At 37.4% G+C, this 24,641-nt stretch overlaps 1 protein-coding gene across 3 annotated transcripts in view; it reads left to right on the top strand.

Annotated features, from left to right (window-relative positions):
- The window catches only part of TRRAP (transformation/transcription domain associated protein), a 156,664-nt gene that overhangs the window by 115,270 nt on the left and 16,753 nt on the right, over positions 1 to 24,641 (top strand). For all 3 annotated transcript variants that reach the window (XM_074965259.1, XM_074965258.1, XM_074965256.1), the window contains 6 exons: positions 2,130 to 2,294; positions 4,969 to 5,059; positions 6,886 to 7,085; positions 8,158 to 8,419; positions 21,148 to 21,373; positions 22,104 to 22,321. In XM_074965259.1, coding sequence (XP_074821360.1) covers positions 2,130 to 2,294; positions 4,969 to 5,059; positions 6,886 to 7,085; positions 8,158 to 8,419; positions 21,148 to 21,373; positions 22,104 to 22,321 — 1,162 coding nt within the window. The remainder of the gene's footprint in view (positions 1 to 2,129; positions 2,295 to 4,968; positions 5,060 to 6,885; positions 7,086 to 8,157; positions 8,420 to 21,147; positions 21,374 to 22,103; positions 22,322 to 24,641) is intronic.

Below are 24,641 nucleotides of genomic sequence, written 5' to 3'. Positions count from 1 at the left end.
AACTTTATTTGTATTATCTAAAAGATTTAAAAACACAATTAACACATCCTTTTCTGCAATTTCTTGGGCTTTGTTTTTCATTTTTAGTTCATCAGACAAATACATTTACTATCTTTGTGCTCTGCTGTTAACTGGCAGTGTTATGTTGCCAAATCACCAAATTTTACTTCAGATGTCTTATCTCATGAAATAACTGGCACTTGGGGTGTGTTTTTTTTTTTTTTTAATTCAAATACAAACAACAATGTAGCATTAAGGTTACATAGTTAAAATCAGAAAAATTCAGAAAATATAAACATTCAGATTCGAGCATCAGAGTTAGCTTAGCTGTATAGCTCATTGTCTACATTATGAATGGACATGGATAGTCAGAAAAAACCCCAGAAAATGTGCGCAATACAGCCAAAGTAAAATTGCTGTTGTAGTCTTAACTTTTGCATTACCTGCTTTGCAATTTTAACTGCACAAGCTTAGTATTACATTTACTTATATATTTTGCATTTAATTTCCTTTTAAGAAAAAGGTGAATTTGCCCATCCCTAATAATATTAACCCTTAAGTTCCAAATTAGGCTTTGAGACTTTCACCGTAAGTAGATGAATGAAATAAGATACCATCTCTGCTGAGACTCTTTGACCGGAGACCATTTTCTATGGGCTTATGTTGTTAAAGCTGTATTTTTGCAATGGTAAAAGCTGAATGTTTTCCAAGAGCGCTGAAAAATGTACACAGTGTGATAAAAGGCAGCAAAACAGGGATGTTGCTTTCTTTTTTCCCTCTCCACCCCCCCGCCCGACTTCTCCTGTACTTTATGTTAAGGTCGTTCATTTCCTTTATTCAGAGTGTCTCTTGTTGTTTCATTGAGTTGCTTCTAGTTTCTCTCAAGTAAATTCTCTCAGCACAATTCCAGCACAAGCCTCCTGGTGAAACCAAGCTGAGGTAATATCTAGTGATGTCAAAGGGTTCTTCACAGGAGCTGTACTCCTCATAAAGGACTGAGGAGCAAGCTTTTCCTTCTTCTCAAAGCTACAGTGTACATTAGTGCACCTTGTTACGTGAGCTTTGGGCTCTCCTCCAAAATTAAACAAAGGAGAGGCATGTCACTGATCATCTAGAATTAGTTATACAAACTGAATGGTTCCAAGTTTAAAGTATTATGATATGACAGTGAAACAAATATAAAGCAAAATTCACATGTGAAGACTTGCTGATGGCTGAGAGGCTTATTTCTAAATGCTGGAAATGTGAACAACCTCAAACTGCCAAAGATTGGCTGGCTGACACCTACACTGTTTTTTTCCTTCTGAAAAAGCTACATATAAAATCAAATGAAAACTGAGCATTTTGATTCAATTTAAATCTCTTACTCACAAAGATTTAGCTGAAGGTTAGACTCTCTAACGTGATATAAAAAGTGAAATAAATTGAAAGATTAAAATAACTATATTATTTATCACAAATAATGTAAAATATATTAAATATTTTACTTTTCCATATAAACAGAGTGTGTAGTTGCTTCAGAAGACAAATGGGAGAGGAGTTGATTTCATGCAGTTGTGGAGGGGAGGTAGTTTGCAAGATGATCTCTTGAGGATGCAGTTGCCACTATGGATAGTTTAACAGATCCATAAGTAAATATGCTTCTATTCAATTAATGCTCTTAGCATGTATTTGCATGAATAAAATCCACTAATTGATGATTTTGCAGAATGTGCCTCCATCTCCTATCTTTATTCTACAGTTGAAGGATTTTTCTGAGGATGTATCATTTTGAAGTTCTTTCTTTCAAAGTTCTGTGTTCTCTAATATAAAATACAATAGATGTTTTTCTTTAATGATTGTATGGATTCCACAGACTGTGCAGATTCACCTTTGTAAATAAAAGTTTGATAATTTTTTTCATTTACTGTAGTTTGTCTTGTGTAATATGGTTGGCTATGCAGGGCTTTCTTCTCCTGTAACATTTTTTGGTTAATATTTAGAAACCTAAACATTTATGGGTGAAATATGTAACTTACTAGTGACCAGATTCCATACATCACCTTTTGAAAATACTTAATGTCAGAAAGATACAAGTTCAAATATCCTCTTGAAGCTGCTTCTTTTTTTTTTTTTTTTTTTGCTTTTAGGTTCTCTGGCTTCTGAGTTTTGATGATGATAAGAACACACTAGCAGATGCAGTAGACAAGTATTGTATTGGTGTCCCACCTATCCAGTGGCTTGCTTGGATTCCACAGTTGTTAACATGTTTGGTTGGCTCAGAGGGCAAGCTTCTTCTGAATCTCATTAGTCAGGTAGGGTGGATGTTCGGTACAGATGATCGTTTCTACTTCTTTGTTATTCATATTGTGTTTTTGTAAGATTAGGTACTGTAAGTATTTTTAAAGCAAAATGAAGGAAGTGTTAAGATTTCAAAATTTTACTGAGTGTACAGTTATGAACATGTTTCTCCATTTTTTCCATGTAAACAGGATATGTTAATTTCAAAGTGAATTTTTGATGAAACAAGATTAAATAAACAACTATTGTATACCAGGTCTGCAACAAAACATTACAACTTTCCCTCTGGTGTTGTACTTCATATTGCAGTGTTGTGAACATAATTGCCCATGTTTGAAGATGCATGGTTAAATTATGCATATAATGCAGGATTAGGAATTGGAGAATTGTTCTGGTTTTGCCCTAAAGTGATTTTAAAAAAAACCCCGATATTGTTTTGGTGGGTTTTGCGTTTTGTTTTTTGGGTTTTTTTGTGGGGGAGTAGAAGGGGCTTGAGATGTCGGTTAAAAATTTAAAAATACCTAGCCCTGCGAGAATAATAAGCAAAGCCTATGTGGAATTTTATTCAGAGATGGCATTGCCAAATAATTAGAGAAATGACAATGAGGTTTGAGGGGTTTAAACTAATAATCTAAACTCATGGGTTCAGCTCTTTCAGTGATTTGCTATATAATCTTGGACAAAGCACTTAAATCCCCGTGCCTCAGTTTACCAATCTGTAAAATGGGTGTCAAGGGATCTTTTTTCCTTGTAGTCTGTCCAGCAATCTTCACAAGAGGGTTGCATCCATTCTTGTGGCCTGGATGGAGAACTGAGCCATCATAGAGCTACCTCACCCTTAATTCCCACCATAGGAAATTGGCAAAAGCTGTTACTGACACCAGGATCCTGTTTAGACTAGGAAAAAAAATGGTTGGGGGGAGGATGGGTTTTTTTTGTTTGTTTGTTTTGTTTTTGGTAAATGTGTTAACATGTTTTAGATTTTGATGGTTTAGTGTTTGAAAATGAGTTAGCACTTAGTATAGAGCAGTTTAAAATATGTTAGCTGTTCATGGTCAAGCATAGGCTTCTTACCCACCTAGGCCCTGTCTCGATGGTCAAAAAGGGTGATGTGTGTTAACTTGATTGAGCTAGCACAATTGTATCTTAACATGACTGAAAACCCCTTTTAAGATGCAGGCTAATGTATGAAGTCATGATAGCTGGCTGTGTTGTAGCCTACGCTGCTCCAGGCTACAATGTCCCCTCAGTCCCCTGGATGCTGACAAAAGGGAAAAATCATCCCTTTTCTCATGACTTCCCTTTCCATTTTTACACTGCTCCCACTCTCTGTATGTTTGCCCTTGCCCCTACCTTTTTTAGGGTCCTAAGAGAGAATTACTGTGTTTTAAAAAGAAATATAAGATAGCAGAATTACAATAAAATGGAGATTTTGAAAAGAGAGAGACTCACCTGCAGCCTTGAGGAAGCAGAATATTTTGGGGCATGCTTCCTGATTTCATTGTATCTTGGTGTTGTGTCTTTCAAAACAAGAGTTCAGCTGTCTACTGAGGATTGATGCATGTACTTCTTGCGTTAGAATAAAAACTGTTTCACCAACTTGTTGAGGCTCAGTATTTATAAAGCTCTTTTTAGTAAAATTTTCAAAAGTGCTAGGTGATTTAAGGCCTCAAGTCCCATTGAGAGTCATTGGGCTTAGGTCCATAAGTCCCTTAAATGCTTTTGAAAAAATTTCCTTTTTTGATAATAGGATGAAAGAAGGGTGTTATAAAAGTTTTATGTATTATTAATTTGTGGCCTTAAGGCTGCAGAAGAAATTAAAAAATGAACTTTATTGGAAATGAGATTTTTACCAGATAAACTTCTCATAAAATCATTTATTCCTGGATTGACTCCATGGAAAGTATATACATCATGTCAGTAATCTCTGTTCAGTTACATTTGGACACTCTAACATTATTTGTACATATCTTGCTCATTTAAATGTAAGGACAGTATATTTTTAAGAAAAAATATGGCTAGAAAAACTTTTTTGCCATATCTTATGCTTGCCTACATCATATGGCCAAGTTAGGTACATTGTTCCACTCATTTAATGGACACTGAGATTTATAGATTTAAAGGCAAAAGTTGTATGTTAATGTGTACTCAGCTTTTTTCTGTAGGAGCCATAAAACCTTTGTTTGGTGAAAGTGGTATCCCTTTACATTAAGTGACTATTTTTCACATTCAGTGCAGCAATTATGTGGAGTCAGGTTACTCTCTAATGGGCCCAGCTATCACGTGACATTGGGTTCATTGGGAATTGTGGCCTAATTTAAAGACTAACTGGTGTTATGTCTGTTTTTCTTCTATTATGTGCATGAGTAAGATCTTTGAGCTGGGGTCAGGTACTCTTGCATTATGCTGTTTCCAGATTTATTAGACAATACAATAGTGGGAATCCTAATTAGATATCCCTTACTACAGTGTGCAGAGATGCACCATGTCATTTCTATGACTCTACCCTCTTTTTGTTTGGATTTTTTTGTTGCTGAAATGAACTTTAACGATAGATTCTAAATAAATCAGTGAATTGTTGAAATGCACTTGTTTAGTATATACTCGAGCTCTTGTGTATTTTTTATAGATTCCATTTGTAAACCAACGAAATACTGACGATAATTTCCTGTGTTTATATTCAAATAGGTGGGAAGAGTCTATCCCCAGGCTGTCTACTTTCCTATCAGGACCCTCTATTTGACACTGAAGATAGAACAACGAGAGCGCTACAAAAGTGGTGAGTTGTTAGTCCTAAAATTCACTGTGCTCAGTTGGCAGTTGCAACTTCGTCTCTCTCCAATGGGGATTCCCTGACTTCCTGGTAAATCAAGTTCACTAGGAAGGATAGCTACATATCAAGGCTTAGAGCTAAGGGAATAATTAATGGTAAACTTGTTTGGGTTTAGCATGTGTCTGTCTGCAAATATCTATGAATACTTTACAATTTTGTTGAATATATTCATTATATTAAGTTCTATATACTTATGTGCCCGCATTACTGTAATATCGGAGAGCTGCACAATCATTCATGGGTTTTTATCCTCATAAAGCCCTTGTGAGTTACAGAAGTGCTGTTATCCTGAGTTTGCATATGGGGAACTGAGGCATAGAGATTGAGTCACCTAAAATCATGCAGGATGTCTGTCAGAATAATAGCTGAACCCAGTCTCCAGAGTCCCAGTCCACAATATTAGCCAGGAAGCTGTCCTTCCTTTTGGTTAGTTTTGATTGGATGCATAGGTCACATGGCATTCTAGTCACTGTTGGATGAACGTAGCTCTTTAGAATCAGCTTTCAGTGCACATGTCAGTGTTTAAGATAAACTTCTTGCCATATATGTTCTCTAAATTTTTACCTTGAATTAAACTTCCTCTGTAAATGCTCTCTCAAATTCACTGTCACACTATATTTTCAAGGATACTAACCACACGAGTGCAAACAAAATAGAAGCAATTTTGGGTTTTGATCTATTGGGGTGGGGGGGGGGGAATGAGGGATATGTCCAGCTATTTTCAGGAACAAATCCCTTTGAAGCATAACCATATCAAGCAATTCCACAGCACCTACTTATTCTTTTGGCCCATGTAGTCTCTCAAGAATAGCTCCCAAGAAAACTATTTGAACAACATAAATATTTCCTTTTGTTCTAGTTTTGTTTTGTTTTGTTGTTTTTGGTTACAAGTGCATTGTTTAGGTAATCGCCTGTTTCACTTGTGAATCAGTGTATTTTCTGCATACATTCTAAAGGGCACTATTTAAGTAACATCCTATTTCCTAGGTGTATTGCTCTACAGAGGGAAAAATGTTCACATACAATAATACTAAAATTACATTTTATTTCTTGATATTAGTTGTATATTGCCTTTTTGTTGGTTTTCATTACATTAATTTCCAGAAATGGATGTTCTGCATGCAAAATTCTGCCTTAATGATATCACTGCATGTATAATAGATAGCTGATCATTTTTCTCTAGACTCTACCTCATACTTTGTAACGCCTAAACATTGCTCTTAAGTCATATGGTATCATTTGAAACAGCGTCTCATCATTTAGTAAGTTGCAAGCTCATACCCTGAAATTGACTGGTTAATTATATCATTCATAAGACCATTCAGTGGTCTTTGTATAAGAAATTAGTTTTAGTAAGAGATGTTCCTTAGGATAAATTTCATATCTGTTGATACTAGATCACCTGTTGTCCTAGTTATGTTATGAGGTTTCATGAAAGCAGAAAGAAATTGAATATCTTAACTTTTGCCTTTTACTTTAAGAGGAAATGTATTGCGCAAACCAATGCAAAAAGATTAAAAGTACAAGTCTTCACTCATTTTAAAAAAAAGTATGTTTTGCTCTTACCTTTATGAAACAACGAAATACCATTTGCAACAAAATTATATTTTAAACAATTTTGATTTAATCTTTTATTTTCCACTGAATTATAGAAAACTAGCTTCAGTTTCCTTTGGAAGCAGATTCAGACAGTATATTTTTTTGAATACCATGCAATCATCTCTTTCATAGTTCTCTGAAAGTTTAACTGTGCTGTTTGGGTTTTGTCCCAGATTCTGGACAGCAGCAGCCAAGTTCAGTAGGAAATCAATCTCATTCTGCATCAGATCCTGGGCCAATAAGAGCCACTGCACCTATGTGGCGCTGCAGCCGAATTATGCATATGCAGCGAGAACTGCATCCGACACTTTTGTCCTCACTGGAAGGAATTGTAGATCAAATGGTCTGGTTCAGAGAGAATTGGCATGAAGAGGTATTTTGGGCTTAATATAACTATTCAGAATTACTTTACATGCATAAAATCCAAATCAAATTTAGATGTATAATATGTATAAAATAACAGACTGTTTATTTTTCATATCTGACAGTATTTTCTATAGATTTTGTTTAGTAAACTGTTGCACAATAAACTGGTCTGTTTAAAAAATAACCCTAACAATTCTGCCTTCAGACGTAGCAACTTTTAATTTTTCTATAGTCTTAGAAGTGATGTAGATGCTGTGGAAAAAATCTCTCCGAAATAATTAGTGTGATAAATATTTCTTCTAATCGTAGAATTCCAGCTGAATGTTGTATTGCAAGGGACACTTTAAATTCTTGCATTATGTTTCTTTGTGTTTCCCTTTAGATGTGGTGGTTTGTGAAGTAGAATTGGGAGCTACTGCACAAAGTCTAAATTAAATTTGATTTGTGTATTTTGGAAAGTAAATACAGCACATTTAATACTCTGGAATCTTGCTTGACCAGATTATCCACTTTAGCGTTTGCCTCCCAAAATAATTGTTTCTTACCCCTACTCAGAAGAGATTTAATACCATAGGCTTTAATAAGGTCTCATATTACTAACACTTTGTTATTTTATGAAAACCCCCTCATGTTTATTAATGTACTCCAGAATACTGAGAATTTAAATTACAGCTGTCAAATGAACAAAGTACATTTTGTGATGCACTTTATTTGTTACATCTGTGTAATTTGCTAATTTTCAGTGGTAAGACTCAATGCTTCAACTGTCAGGCCCTTATTGAATATCTGATGATTTTTTTTGCTAAACAGCATCTCAGGCACTACTACAAATAAAGTTCTTCTGTATTTTGACTTAAGGGCCAGCTATTGCTTCCAGTGACTGCAATGGAAGCAGAAAGAGGCCTTACATAAATAAGATTCATAATCTAGATTTAAGTAAAGGATAATTTTACTATTAGAAAATGTATTCTGGTTTTGCTGTATTCTAGTACCGCATTGGATGGTAGTAGTAGTGTATATTCGTTGTCAAATCAAAAGACCTAACAATATACTTGTTTTTTCTTTTATTCTTTTATTAGGTTCTTAGACAGCTGCAGCAAGGCCTGGCAAAGTGCTATTCAGTTGCCTTTGAGAAAAGTGGAGCTGTTTCAGATGCCAAAATCACTCCCCATACACTAAATTTTGTCAAGAAGTTGGTCAGTACCTTTGGAGTAGGACTGGAGAATGTGTCAAATGTCTCCACTATGTTTTCCAGTGCAGCTTCAGAGTCGTTGGCTAGAAGAGCACAGGCTACAGCTCAAGACCCTGTATTTCAGAAATTAAAAGGGCAGTTTACAACAGGTGAGACCTTACAACGTATGTTCAAGTGGCAAAGAGTCCTATGGCACCGTATAGACTAACAGATGTATTGGAGCATAAGCTTTCGTGGGTGAATAACAATCTGCAATTAAAATATTGTTTGTCCAATGTTCAGATCCAAAAATGGTCTTTACTCTTCCTTTCTGAGGAGGAAAAATGACTATAGAACAAACCAAATTTTTATCATTTGAAAAATTTACAATGGCCTGTCCATTCCTATACTCTTTGGAGTAGTAAAAAATGCGTGCAAGAAAATTAGACCACAACACCGGAGAAAAAACGTTTGTAGTATAGTATGTAGTTTTTCCATTCTTGCCATATCTGCAGTCAAATTACTCTGATTTACAAAAATAAGTACATTACAGCACTTCAACAAAGGATTAGCACATTTTGACTGCTTGTATAGTGAATAACAAAATTATCTGGCAGATTAAAACTATTAATAGCTCGATAGTCCTTATTTATACTAAAAGCACACAATGTAAGTCACTTAAAATGTAATCACAATTTTCATCACAAAAGTCCAACAAACAGTATTATGTACAGTTTTCCAAAATTATCAACATCTGATAGGTAATATTAATTTTGGATAGCTAGATTATAAAATTCTCTACTCATTCACATAATTGTGTTAGATAAATCCATAACAATAGGCAGGTCTAATAAAAAGGATTCTTTTGGGAAGTAGCTTATTAGGTATTTCATACGTTTATTTGCCAGCAGAATTATTATATTTTATGTGTCTCTGGTGTTGAATTGAAAGTGAGTCACTTACCTAAGAAAAGCCTACAAAGCAGTTTTAATGTAACAAACACTCAAAAGTATCAAGGCCGCTCAGACGTTGTCTATATATGAGATACAGAAGCTTGACATTTCATGGGAGGGGATTTCATGGTTTCCTTGGTCATGGAAATTTGCTTCTGTTGCAGCAATACTTCCTTGGCTTATCCTGAAAAAAGACTAAAAATCAGAGAAAGTGGAATAGTAGACTGTAAACTCTTTCGAACAGAAAAATATTAAACCTCTGAATTGGAAAGGCATATTTTAATGTAGAGCTAAGTTTTCAACTGTTTTTCTAAAGCCTATTTTGATAAATTCATTTTAAAATTTTAGACGTTAGTGTTCATAAGTAATTATGGACTTAACTGTATTCAGTATTCAAGGTCAGCACTGTTACTGAGTGCTTTATTGAGTTAGAGTTATAGTGTTTTTTCAAACACCTTACTGACTATGATGTGAAAATAAGTGATCTGTTGAGATTCTTGTGAAAGTAGCTCCCAGTCACAGATATGACCTACATATCTTGTGCACATTATGTATTGCATGATGTACTCTTTGAAACACAGCAGTTGCATGACAGTAGATAATAGAAGTCCTGAACCATATGATTAAATTTAATGGATAAAGGCTACAAGGGAAGGAAAGAGTAGTTGAAGCATTTCACATATCCCCAATTGTCTGAAAATTACAGAGAATCAAAATACAGTTAATGTAGATAAGGATTTCTCATTTTTGAAAACCTTTTATTATTTACATATTGCAATATCAGGACACATTTAGTCACTGAAGATAATTGTTTTTATAGTGTTTTTTATGCTATCTTAGTCCTTATTAATTTCTCCTGATGCTTTGTTTCCTTCCAGATACAACTTCTGGGAGATCTTAATTTTTGTAGGCTTTAGAGGACAATTAATTATGAAGTTAGACTTGGAATTCTAAGAGGAACATAGAAGAGAGTAGTTACTTTTTAAAAACAAAAAACAAAACAAAAAACCCCGCAACCTCCTAGGAAAAGTATTGTAAGACTTAAGATTAATTAATTTGTAGTGTCCAACTTTGGTATGAAAATATCTTATACTGATAACATATTCATTTTATTCTGTATGGTATTTTCTTTGCACAATTTCAAAATTTATAAGTGGCATATTTAAAGTTTCTAGCTTTGTTATCCTGTCAGACTTTTACAAAAATTATATGCATCAGTGTTTAAACAAACCTAAAGGGAGCTATCTGGAGCTATTTAATGAAATAACATTTTAAAGTAATTAAGATACAAAGTGTTTCCCTTAAATTTCAGTTTAAGAATAAGGAATTTGCCTGATTTTTTTTTTCGTGCAGACTTCAAAATTTATTTTTCAATTATGATTAAGCGTGAGTGGTTACAGGATTAAAATAGTTATTTTAGTTAGTGCTAGATTAGATTATGCTTTAATCTATTAAATTTGGGGTTTAATTCAAAATTGAAGTGTGAAAAAATAGATGAAATTAAATTGGTGAATATGCTTGCTTTGTGGAGTCTTCTATAATTTAATTTATTATGCAGAAAATGAAATTAGGTTTGTGATTAATTTGCAGTAGTAGTAGAAACTACAATATCAAATTAATAGAAACTTAATTACTGGATTTAGCAAATGTATTAACATTTTGGACAACAATTAGTAGTAGATCATGCCTACATTTCCTTATGTGCTTTGGGCCTGTTCATTCTGAGTCAATGGGGTCTGCCTTCTGTTACACTTAGAAGTGACCATGTTTGTATTTATAGTTTTCAACATCTATTGTATTTACTTGATGTGTGGATATTTACATCTGGTTTCCAAGTCTTCTATGACATGTGTATATTATTTAAGAATCTATCTAAAGGTAAACTGTGTTCCTGCAGTTATTCCTAGGTTACGGTTGACAGATAGATATATTTTCAAAAGACATATGCAAATAATGTATTGTGGTTCCATAACCTCTTCTTCCAACAGTTGAGATGCATCTTTCTTCCTGCAAATACAAAAAGGAGCTCAGATACCTCCAGGAGGCTCCAGGGATTGGCCATACCCTTTCCACCCTCATTCTAAAATCTCTATCTACAGCCAAGCAAATGGAGTTCAGCTTGTTTTCCCTCTTATCTGTTACCATCCCAGCTTTTAAAGTCAAGTTTAAGTTCCAATAGTTCCCCACTCTATAATTTTGCCAGAATTTTTGATGGGATGGTTCTATAAACAGGACCATTTGCCAAGTTCTGTGCCTTCTCTCTCCCAACATAGTACAGTCGGCTAAATAGAGCCAAGGCAAGGAGCTAGTCTGTCTTTGAAGAAATCTCTCCACAGTCATAGAAAGAGAGTATTGTTGCAATTATTCCTAGCGTGGGCGGATGGATGTTGAGCCTGGAACAATCCTATTAAATACGAGCTGATGGTGAATGACATCTCTCACCTTCTGGTTAATAGGAGTAGTAGAACTAGTTCCCCCAGAAAAAAAGCTGCTTCTTCTAGTATATATCCCGGTGGGTGCTCCACTGTAGGATGTGTGTGTACCTGAACACATGCAGTTGGAGATTTGACTCAGCAGTGTCTGTGGGTCTGTTCGTGGACGCTCTACTACCTTGTGTTCCAAAGCAAGAATATAAAGGAAGGAGAAGATCTGCTGTTGCTCCAGTTTCTTCTCAGTGCTTGCTGCTCAAGACAGAGTGACTGTGTCCGCTGCTTCCTAGAAGACTTTGCCATTAGTTGGTTTATTTTCTTTTCTCAGTATTTAGTTTCCTTTTCCTTCCACAAGTTTGTGTGTTAGGGGGATTCCTACCCAGGACTGATTCCTTGGCCTTCCTCTTCTGCCAAACTTCTGGGCTTTGTTGAAGGTCCCAGGATTCAAATCGTGCTAGACCTGCAACATATTTTTCTCCTGGAGTGATGGGCATTGTAGCTGTTTCCAGTGTCTCAGAAACTTTCATTCCATCCAAGTGCAAAATTTGTATGGGGTTTAAGAGGAAGTTCTTACTCCTTTGATTTGGCATCTACATTTGATGCCAGCTTGGAAGAGTAGTGTTGCAGTTGCTTTAATATTTCTCAAATCTTTCTCACCTGGTGGGTCATTGTGGTTTCTCAGATGCATATAGGTAATTCTCAAAAGAGGAAGTTAGTTATTGTAGTAATTGGTTTGTTGAGATAATTGTCTGTATAAGTCCATACACTGCACCCACCTTCCCCACTTCTTCACATTAGTTGGTTAAGGATTTTTGAATTACTGGAAAGAACAAAAGTGGGTTCAGGATTACACCTTGATGTATATGTTCGGACTCTGTTATGAGTAATGATAAGATTTTGTCACAGAGATCACAGACTGTGTCTTTCAGAGACCTGTGTGACATTTTCCCTTCAGCTTTAGTCACATGCCCTGAGTGGCGGGGCCAGAGCCTTGGAGCCCCAGCCACTGCGGGGGCCCTGAGGTGTCAGGTACTGTGGGTGGCGGGGGCCCCGAAGAGCCGAGTTGCCGGCCCGTGAGTCTTCAGCTGCCACGGGCGGTGGGGGCCCCGGATGTTTGAACTGTGGGCGGTGGAGGCCCCAGATGTCTGAGCTGTGGGCGGTGGGGGCCCTGGACTCTCAGCTGTTGCAGGTGCTAGACACATCCTCGCCCCCCACCCACCTCCCAGCGGGGCTCGGGTTTCAGTCATCCCCCCCATCAGTCCCCCATTATTTTTAGTAAAAGTCAGACAGGTGGTCACGGGCTTCCGTGAATTTTAGTTTATTGCCCATGACCTATGTGTGACTTTTATTAAAAATAATTGTGACAAAATCTTATCCATACAGCCTCTTTTCTCATAACTAAGGTTAAGTCCTTCTTATGCCTGCATGCTGTGGGATTCTGACGTACATGTAATTGTGGTAACTTGTTAGTTTTATCATAGTAATTGTAAAAACAATGTTTGCTCTGATCCAGAAGTATTGCTGCAGATAGGTAAATGTGTTGGTATTATCTATGGGTAATTCCACATTTGTCAGTATTTTCCCAATATTTTCTACACTTTACATTTGACTGTGATTTCTTCATTGCCTTGGTAAATCTTGAACTAATTCAAGGAGCAAGACTTAGCTTTTAGTAGTGGTTGAAATAGATAAATAAAACATTATCTGTCTAAATTAAGCTGTCTGCAAAGCAAAGTACAAAAGTCTTTCACCAGAGTGAAGCCAGTGATATTTCTTCTCCCCTTCTTACGGCTGAAGTTACTTATTTTCTTCTCACATGGGCTCTGTGTGGAGCCCATGTGACATGAATGAAAAAGATTAATTAATTGAGCTCACTCTCTGTCGTTCCTATCTGCTATTGAGATACAAAACAAAAAAAAAATCTAAAATAGGCATTTTTCACCAAATTGGAGTAATTCCTATAGTGAAATGAATGACTTGGTGTAAAAATAAATTAACATGGTAGCATATTTCTACCACGTTGGATATTTGCATGTCATTAGAATACTGTAGTTGTAATTTGGGGACATTTTGCTGCACTTCATGGAGTTACAGAAAGAAATAATGCAGTCCTATTGTCACTTTTTTGTAAAGTGATTTACTCATATTGCTCACTAGAGGGTAGACTTGGAATTATAGTCAGATATTTTTATTATAATATTTGTAGTTCTCACAGTTGTGCTGCACATAGTGTATAAAAGCAGAACAGGGACTGTCAGTTAACTACAGTAATAGTTCTTAGAGTCTAGCAGAATTAGTCTTCATGTCTCTAACCTGGACACCTGCACGTGTCCTTTATGAGTTTTTCTTATGTTTTGAAAGAAACTGAAATTAATATGTAAGTCTAATATAGGACAGTCTCACACTAAATATTTTGGCGTGAGAATCAGCATTGTTGTGGCTACCAATGGTGCTCTGAAAATTTTTTTAGAGCAGCTGCTGCTATGAAGCCAGCAGAGTGTAAAACACCATTATATGTTGACACAAAGAAAATAAACTTCTTTTAAATTAATTTGATTTTTTTGTAAATCAGAATAGAAAAAGATAAAGAAATCCTGTCATGATTTAAAAAAAACTCTCTAAAAGTTAGCAGCATCATAAGGAATTCATTAAATTGATATCGTCCGTGTGTGTGTGTATGTGTGAGAGAGAGAGAGAGAGAGAGAGAGAGAGAAGTATGCTGTATATATAATGAGTGAGTATATAGTGGTTACCCTTTAAAAACCTAAGAGATTTATGGCAACTGTCAGGTTTTTAGGAGGTGATTATTTGTGCATGCATGTATGCATTTCCTTCTCTCTCTCTCACACTGAATTGTGGCTAATAGTGTATAGGGCCAGTTTTTTTTATTTTGCATTCAAAAAGTACACCCACAAAAACATGGTGTATTGAGGTTCTGTAAAATTTGTTTGTAGAGGGAGTTACCAGATTTGTGGACACAATGCATCTTTTTGTGACCCGTTTTTGTGGTTGTGGTTGAAAATTTGGCCCCTAGTGTGTTTGTAATTACCGTAGGGTGCATGTAAATATTTCATTGTTAGTGCACTATAAATGGATGTTCATGGCAGATGTTTGTCTAATTTGATCCAATTTCTCTTTCCTCTCAGGTTTTACACTCACAATTATTTTAACTTATTTCTCTCAAATGCTTAATAGTTATATTGGAGACCTAGAAAATATTTTACATACGTAACAGACTGCACAGTAGTTTGTGTTCTAAATGTACTGTGTCATCTCTGAGATTAACAGATAATTTTTCCTAGCATTCTAGTTGTATTAAGCCATATTGGAGATTTCACATGCAGAAATTGTTCTACTATAAGGGTATGTCTTCACTACCTGCCGATTGGCGGGCTGCGATCGAGCCAGCGGGGATCGATTATCATGTCTAGTCTAGACGCGATAAATTGATCCCCGAGCACTCTCCTGTACTCCAGCGCTGGGAGAGGCGTAGGCAGAGTCGATGGGGGAGCGGCAGCAGTCGACTAACCACGGTGAAGACACCACAGGAAGTCAATCTAAGTACGTCGACTTCAGCTACATTATTCACGTAGCTGAAGTTGCATAACTTAGATTGATCCCCACAGTGTAAACCAGGGCTAACTGTGAATCTTATACAGGCTGTGAGGAAATGTGCAGTGCGTTTCTAACACAGTAAAGCTAAAGAAGACCTTGCTTGTTTTGACAAATTGATCAATGGTAAATATTATGCAATTTTCAGAGTTTAATATGCAGTAACTGGGATTTACACTATTGTCAGTTTCTATCTTGTAAATTCTGTTCTGTTTGGGCTCTTATCCCATGTTCTCCACTGTGGTACCTAAGCACCTGCCAATAGTTTGCAGTAGCCATTTTGGTCCCAGGATATGAGAGAGACAAGATAGCAGATAAGGTAATATCTTGTATTGAACCAACTTCTGTTGGTACAAGGCACAAGCTTTCGAGGTACACAGAACTCTTCTTCAGTTCTGGGGAAAGAAAAAGACTGAGGTAAATACAAGCTGGGACAGATTGTTAAGCATAAAACAGAGGTGTTAACAGATCTCTCTTCCTTTAATAGTCCCTATGTGCTAACTACTTAGGCTAAACAATCACCACCTTGCATTTAGCGGTGATGCTCGGAGTACTTTTCCCAGACCTGAAGAAGAACTCTGTGTGGCTTGAAATTTTGTGTCTCTCACCAACAGAAGTTTGTCCAATAAAAGATACTACCTCACCCATGTTGTCTCTCTCCTATCCTGGGATTGACATGGCTACTATTACACAGGCCAGATAAGGAGTGATCACTTTGTGAAAGTTGTTCGCACATGGTTGATAGGGTGTTTTTGTCTTTTATCATTTTTGTGTGTGTGTTCATTAAAGAGTTTAGTTTCAGAGTAACAGCCGTGTTAGTCTGTATTCGTAAAAAGAAAAAAGAAAAGGAGTACTTGTGGCACCTTAGAGACTAACCAATTTATTTGAGCATGAGCTTTCGTGAGCTACAGCTCACTTCATCGGATGCATAGCATATTGTGGAAACTGCAGAAGACATTATATACACACAGAGACCATGAAACAAAACTTCCTCCCACCCCACTGTCCTGCTCGTAACAGCTTATCTAAAGTGATCATCAAGGAGGGCCATTTCCAGCACAAATCCAGGTTTTCTCACCCTTTCCCCCCCCCCCCCCCCCCACAGACACACATACAAACTCACTCTCCTGCTGGTAATAGCCCATCCCTCTTTGAAACCTCTCTTTATAATGCGCATGATAATCAAGGTGGGTCATTTCCAGCACTAATCCAGGTTTTCTCACCACCACCACCCCCCACACACACAGCCCCCTCCAAAAACCACACACACAAACTCACTCTCCTGCTGGCAATAGCTCATCTTACAATGTGCACAGCAATAATCCAAGTTTAACCAGAACGTCTTGGGGGGGGGTTTGTAGGAAAAAAACAAGGGGAGATAGGCTACCTTGCATAATGACTTAGCCACTCCCAGTCTCTATTCAAGCCCAAATTAATAGTATCCAATTTGCAAATGAATTCCAATTCAGCAGTTTCTCGCTGGAGTCTGGATTTGAAGTTTTTTTGCTTTAAGATAGCGACCCTCATGTCTGTGATTGCGTGACCAGAGAGATTGAAGTGTTCTCCGACTGGTTTATGAATGTTATAATTCTTAACATCTGATTTGTGTCCATTTATTCTTTTACGTAGAGACTGTCCAGTTTGACCAATGTACATGGCAGAGGGGCATTGCTGGCACATGATGGCATATATCACATTGGTGGATGTGCAGGTGAACGAGCCTCTGATAGTGTGGCTGATGTTGTTAGGCCCTGTGATGGTGTTCCCTGAATAGATATGTGGGCACAGTTGGCAACGGGCTTTGTTGCAAGGATAGGTTCCTGGGTTAGTGGTTCTGTTGTGTGGTATGTGGTTGTTGGTGAGTATTCGCTTCAGGTTGGGGGGCTGTCTGTAGGCAAGGACTGGCCTTTCTCCCAAGATTTGTGAGAGTGTTGGGTCATCCTTCAGGATAGGTTGTAGATCCTTAATAATGTGTTGGAGGGGTTTTAGTTGGGGGCTGAAGGTGACGGCTAGTGGCGTTCTGTTATTTTCTTTGTTAGGCCTGTCCTGTAGTAGGTGACTTCTGGGAACTCTTCTGGCTCTATCAATCTGTTTCTTCACTTCCGCAGGTGGGTATTGTAGTTGTAAGAATGCTTGATAGAGATCTTGTAGGTGTTTGTCTCTGTCTGAGGGGTTGGAGCAAATGCGGTTGTATCGCAGAGCTTGGCTGTAGACGATGGATCGTGTGGTGTGGTCAGGGTGAAAGCTGGAGGCATGTAGGTAGGAATAGCGGTCAGTAGGTTTCCGGTATAGGATGGTGTTGATGTGACCATCGTTTATTAGCACTGTAGTGTCCAGGAAGTGGATCTCTTGTGTGGACTGGACCAGGCTGAGGTTGATGGTGGGATGGAAATTGTTGAAATCATGGTGGAATTCCTCAAGGGCTTCTTTTCCATGGGTCCAGATGATGAAGATGTCATCAATATAGCGCAAGTAAAGTAGGGGCGTTAGGGGACGAGAGCTGAGGAAGCGTTGTTCTAAATCAGCCATAAAAATGTTGGCATACTGTGGGGCCATGCGGGTACCCATAGCAGTGTCGCTGATCTGAAGGTATACATTGTCCCCAAATGTAAAATAGTTATGGGTAAGGACAAAGTCACAAAGTTCAGCCACCAGGTTAGCCGTGACATTATCGGGGATAGTGTTCTTGATGGCTTGTAGTCCATCTTTGTGTGGAATGTTGGTGTAGAGGGCTTCTACATCCATAGTGGCCAGGATGGTGTTATCAGGAAGATCACCAATGGATTGTAGTTTCCTCAGGAAGTCAGTGGTGTCTCGAAGGTAGCTGGGAGTGCTGGTAACGTAGGGCCTGAGGAGTGAGTCTACATAGCCGGACAATCCTGCTGTCGGGGGGGGGGGGGGTGGTGAGAAAACCTGGATTAGTGCTGGAAATGACCCACCTTGATTATCATGCTCATTATAAAGAGAGGTTTCAAAGAGGGATGGGCTATTACCAGCAGGAGAGTGAGTTTGTATGTGTGTCTGTGGGGGGGGGGGGGGTGAGAAAACCTGGATTTGTGCTGGAAATGGCCCTCCTTGATGATCACTTTAGATAAGCTGTTACGAGCAGGACAGTGGGGTGGGAGGAAGTTTTGTTTCATGGTCTCTGTGTGTATATAATGTCTTCTGCAGTTTCCACAATATGCTATGCATCCGATGAAGTGAGCTGTAGCTCACGAAAGCTCATGCTCAGATAAACTGGTTAGTCTCTAAGGTGTCACAAGTACTCCTTTTCTTTTTTCTTTTTAAAGAGTTTAGTATTTGTCTGGTTTCACCCACATAGTTGTTGTTGGGGCAGTGGATGAAGTACGTTGTTGTGGGGTTGTTTGAAGGTTGGTTTTAACACACTACGTTTGCCTGCTACTCTTAAATGCATATTTTCAAATCCCTTATGCATAACGGCTGACCCTCAATTGCCCACTTCATTTCTAGTGACCGCTTATAACGTGTTACCTCTTATGCTTAACAATCTGTTCTGACTTGTATTTAGCTCAGACAAGGTTGATGAGGCAATATCTTTTATTGGACCAGCTTCTTTTTGGTGAGAGAAACTTGAGCTTTTTTGTATTTAGCTCGGACATTCTGATTCCCTTCCCCAGACCTGAAGAAGAGCTCTGTGTAGCACAAAAGCTTGTACCTTCTACCAACAGAAGTTTGTCCACTAAAAAATGTTACGTCCCCTACCTTATGTCTCATCTACCAGTAATGCATGTGGCACATGGTTCTGTCTTTCTTCCTCTCTGCAGGGGGAAAATTCTGTGTGGATTTAAACTATTTTTATTTTCACTTTAATTTTTTAAAGATATTTTTATTTAAGCTGTGCTGTGTGTTCTTATTAGTGAGAGCAAAGTCAAGATGAGTGCGTTGCACTCAGAACAGGAAGTGCTAGGATTTATGGTGGTTCTTAGATCTTGCAGGATTTTGTTCTACAGTCTCAGATCAACTCTCGATAAAGCATTATCTCCTGCACAACCACACTTTATCCTTGTAGTAGATGGTTCCAGTTGTTGACCCCAATTCTCATCCTGGAGCTGTAGGCAACTGTTCAGATGTCCCGGCCCAGATTATTATCTTGAAGATATGGATGGAGATCTTGAATTTGATATGATATTCAATGGAGTGCGACTATAGCAAGCAGAGGACAAGTTTGATATTCGAGCGGTAACCTGAGTTGTTAAGAAGAGCTGCTTTGTTTTGTACTAACTGGAGTTTCCTGAGCATTGATTGTGCCCAAGTAGACTGTATTGTGGTAATCCAATCAGGATGTAACAAAGGCATGTACTATTGAGGCCACGTCCCACTTAGGATGGAACACTTATCTAGCCAGCCATAGGTAGCAGAATGCATTGTTTGCATATGTGAGAGTATAACGTCAGTGAGAATCCAAAACCATTCCCAAATTGCAGAGTCATTTGACTAATTGTGGGATATGTATCTTCAACTAGAGGAGACAGCATGTAGCTGCAAATTCTCTTTAAACTGGAACAATCTCTCTGCTGTTTGGATTCAGCTTCAACCAGCTATTCATGCTTGGTCTGATCTTGGACAAACACTAGGCTAGCTTGGAGACGCTGGAGTTAGGAAGGATGAACAGAGCTGTTTGTTTGCATGTTGTTGGCATTTCTATTCAGGATGTCTTATCCATTCTACTACTTGTTTCATACAAATATTGAACACTGAAAAGAGTAAAAAGAAATGTATTTTTCTGTTCTGAGCTGTAAGAAATAAAAATAATTGTTTTGAATAGCAGACAGCAATTTTACTACTTTGTTTTGGAATTACTTCTGACTTTCGAGATTACTCCCCAGTTGGTGCTCTTTCATCTCATTTTTTAAAAAAGGTATCTATACCCAGATACAGAATAAAATAGAGCTAAGATCTCTTTTGTACTATCTAATACCACTTAATTTCATTTTAAGTCAAAAGGAAGCTCACATTAGTAGATTGGAAAATAAGCTTCAGCCATTCTTCCTCTGCTGTATGATTTGATCTAATCCAGCCTACTCCATACCACACGCATTCCATGATATCTGAATTGGTGAACTACATAAAACCAAATAAAGACAGTTAATCATGTATAGTTACAGTATTCAGAGTTTTCACAGTGTTATTTCTAATGTCCCCATGACCATGAAGCAGTAAGGTATTAGGAGAATCTATATAGGCAAAAGAGCTGGGAAAACAAATGGATTTGTCTAGAGCTTTGTGCAGGAGAAGGAAGCAACAGAGAGCCTGGTGGATTAAGTCATCTAGTGTACAGTTTATTACAAATTGGTTGTAATTATCAGATTCCAAAATCAAACTTCATACAGGGATGAAATACCCAACAGAACCTGTGCAACTAAATGTAGCAAACCTGTATGCACCATGGAATTATTTTTGTTTGTACTGCTGTAGCGCTTAAATTCCTAGCCCAGTAGTGCTATGTACTCTACTCATATGTGACAAAGATGGTCTGATCCCTTTCACGAGTAGTTTCATCTCCCATTCTGTGTCCTCAAAATTAATCTGAACATATTAGCTTTTTTCTTTTTGTGTTTGGTATTCATCATTTGCTTTTAGTAACCACTCACGTGTTTTATACACTGACTTTCTTGGTAATGTTTTTTGTGTTCAAAATGCTAATTGTAGTAGTTACTTTTCCAGTGTATGTAATAACCATTTTTAGCATTTTCCTCCATATTACCACTGTAGATCTATTTTAATGCATAATGGTGTGCTGTACATGGTGCACCTAAAAATGTTTTGCTTGACGGCACAAAGATGAAAGAACAACTTTTAAAATGCCAACTTCAAATATCTGATAGTTAAATATACCATACGGCATTCAGAATGATATATTTTTTTTAAAAAAATTTCTTTTAGACTTTGACTTCAGTGTACCAGGCTCCATGAAACTTCACAATCTTATTTCTAAACTGAAGAAGTGGATCAAAATCCTAGAGGCGAAAACTAAGCAGCTTCCAAAGTTCTTCCTCATAGAGGAGAAGTGTCGTTTTCTAAGTAATTTCTCAGCTCAAACTGCAGAAGTGGAGATTCCTGGAGAGTTCCTTATGCCAAAGCCAACTCATTATTACATCAAAATTGCAAGGTAAACTACCATTGGGTAAAAGGTAGATGTAACTGAAAAAATAAAGGTTTAAAAAAAAAAATCCCCTTCCCCCACTTCTTGTGATGCAGTATCAATCCCAGTTACAGAAATGCACTTTATTTGTGTCTCTGTATTGAAATGACTTAATGGAATATCTAATGGCATGTTACATTCTTATGTCTTAACATAATACAGTTCTAATTTTAGATTCATATGGTAGTTGTACAGGGTCTTACTGGGAAATTAGGGAGGAGGAGAATATTTTTAAGCTCATTGTAATCTCCTTTACATTAGTGTAAATCCAGAGTATTTCTGCCAACTACTAGAGTCAGTAGAGGTATTCTGGTTTTTCATCAGTGTTGTGGTTATCAGAATCTGGTCAAGAGAATAGCTTGAATTAAAAGCTTCATTCTTAAATGTAGAAAAGACAAAGATGAAAACTTTCTTCATAACCATGTTCTTTTTTTTTTTTAAACAGAATACAAATCTTTGCTGAGCTCTTAGTAGAAGTGTAGCTTATAATAAGGTTGTATCTCATTTTAAAGAAGTCACAGTTGAGCGTTGGTTTTGCAGAAGCTCAGGAGCTAACAAGGTGTTTCTTTGTACCTCTAAATACGACATTTCTATTTTATTTTATTTTTTAAAAAGTCTTGCTTTGATCTCAGAGGACAGAAATAAAGCTTTAGGCTTCGAAAGCTCAGGTGCTTTTATCTGTTCCTTTTCTTGATAGATTTATGCCCAGAGTGGAGATAGTACAGAAGCACAACACTGCAGCCAGAAGACTCTATATCCGAGGCCATAATGGAAAGATTTACCCATACCTAGTAATGAATGATGCTTGCCTGACAGAGTCTCGCAGAGAAGAGCGAGTATTACAGCTCCTTCGCCTTTTGAACCCCTGCTTAGAGAAAAGAAAAGAAACCACAAAGAGGCATTTATTTTTCACAGGTACAGTAAGAGCAGGTTTTAGATAATTCTTTGTGTCTAAGAAAATCATGTTCCTTAAAGTGATGTAAGAAGATCTAATTATTTAAACTAAAATTTGAAATATGTGTGACATCAAATTAAATGGATGTAAATCCTGCCTCTATCCTGGTGATCACAGAGGCTTCCCAGGCACTGTGACTCCACTGTCCGAGGGGAAAGGGGAATGTGCGGTATTTCGGGACATTTTTTAGAAGAGGTTACAAATACTGTGTGGAGCAAAGTCATCTGTGAATGATTGGCCATACCTCTGCACTATGTCCCAAAGGATCCATTGCTGTGGCAATATGCAGATCCACCTGATGACATTTACCGGACAGTTTTATTTTAAATTAGTGATGTGTGAATACCAGACTACCCCCACCCACTTCTAGATGATCCAAAAGCAATGGGAAGGTGTGGAAGACAGCCACTCATGTAAAACTTTGAATTTGGTATCATTTCCATGTTCTACCTATGAGGCCATTACTCATTAATTCTTAGGTTTAAAATAAAAGGCTTCGTCGGCACTGCATAACGTTTACGGCTAAACAATTGCTAAACTAATGTGAGTTCAGTAATTCAGATATCTTTAATATAGACCTCTTTGTGTGCATATATTTATGCATGATTTTGGTCTTGAAAGAGCTAACTTAGAGGCTGTCTCCATGCTCACACTACAGCCTGGCAATGTTTGGGAACAACAGTGAACAAAACAGTAGCTGTCTTGCCTCTGTTTCCTCAGTTAGACCTCTCCCTCACACTGTAATTTTTTATATTAATTGCAAAAATCTTCATTCATGCAGTATCTTTATGCGTGCAATATTAAAGTTCAGAGACAAAGTGGGTGTGGTAATATCTTTTATTGGACAACAGCTACAACAACACTGCATATAGTAAGGTTGAAAGTTAAGTGTGTAAAAGACAGGAACTGACAGTTAAGATGGAAGGTACTGTCAATTCTTCCCCTGTGTACGTGCATTTTGATTATTTTGTGTCTTGATAATAAATAATACAGTCGTCATGGTGAAGTTGTGAAACACTCCTTACTGAGAGTATTTGACTCTTCACGGTACACTTGGTCTGCGTGTGACTTGAACACTAATGCAAATATAATGTCTTTGTTCAATTAAATTGTTGGCAAGTTCCAGCTGCCAGCCAACTAATACATTATATAGTAATATAAATACCCATCATCTTGGAAGATTGTGAAGCACTTAGAAGTTCTGTATACAACACCACTGTAATGCAATCAGAGGTGGAGGGCAGAAACCAACTGTCTCACAATTGAGGGTAAGGGAAATTTGTAGACAAGGACAGTGGGGCAGACTCTTGCTGTTTTAGCGTGGGTCCTCGAGTTTTTTGAGCCAGATTTTTGTGTCAGTCTCTCTCTTTGCACCCCCAGTTGCTGTTATGTACTTGATACAGATGCAGTCATGAACTTAGATGACTGACTGACATAAATTACAACTGCTAATAATTACAAGTGCAAAAAAGACCTAGCTTCAAAAATGTGACCCTTAATGTCCACACAGAGAAGAATCCCACTCAAAATTCCCAGCCAAAGGAATTCTTATCAAAAAGGCATTGTGTGTGTGTGTGTGTGTGTATAGATAGATAGATAGATAGCTCGATCATTGTATGGACATATGTAGGAAGTATGCATTCTCCAAACCATTGATATAACCTATCACAGAACAGGCAAAATAACTTGTGCAGTGTCTTAACTTCTTGGGGGTTATTTAGTTCATATATATGGGAAGACAACTGTATGTCATGCTCAGTACTAATGACAATTAAAAAGACGGGATAAACCCCTTGAAAGATATACTTAATGGATACAGAAGCTGACTCTTAAATGTAGCATATATAATAACATAAATGCTATGGTGGATATGCAAAGAACCTAATTTTAAACTACAATCTCTTTTTTAAAAAAATAAATAAAAAATCAAAATCAGTACATCCTCTTGTTGTGTTATTACACATTTTTGTCAGAGCCTACAAGTGAAGAAGGCTAAGTTTCTCCCCCGAGGGTTAAATGGAAGCAAAACAGAAGACCCAGCTCATTAATGACAATTCTGCATGTAACACAAATTATATTGGGTGTTTTTTTTTCAAGTTACTGAAGAAACCACATTGAACTGTTGACATAAGGATTTGGGGGTGAGGGGGGAAAACTCGTTGTTACAAGTAAGCTGAGATCAATTATTTCAACACTTTCATTGCTTGCAATGAAACAATCTACCTGGTGACCCAAAAGATCAAGATTGCCAAACAAACTAAATAATATCATCCGTGTAAA

Source organism: Natator depressus, chromosome 10 (assembly GCF_965152275.1).
Source record: "Natator depressus isolate rNatDep1 chromosome 10, rNatDep2.hap1, whole genome shotgun sequence".
In the NCBI taxonomy this organism is placed as follows: Eukaryota; Metazoa; Chordata; order Testudines; family Cheloniidae; genus Natator; species Natator depressus.
Note: the sequence above shows the minus strand (reverse complement) of the source record. Positions and strands in the feature narration are given on the sequence as shown.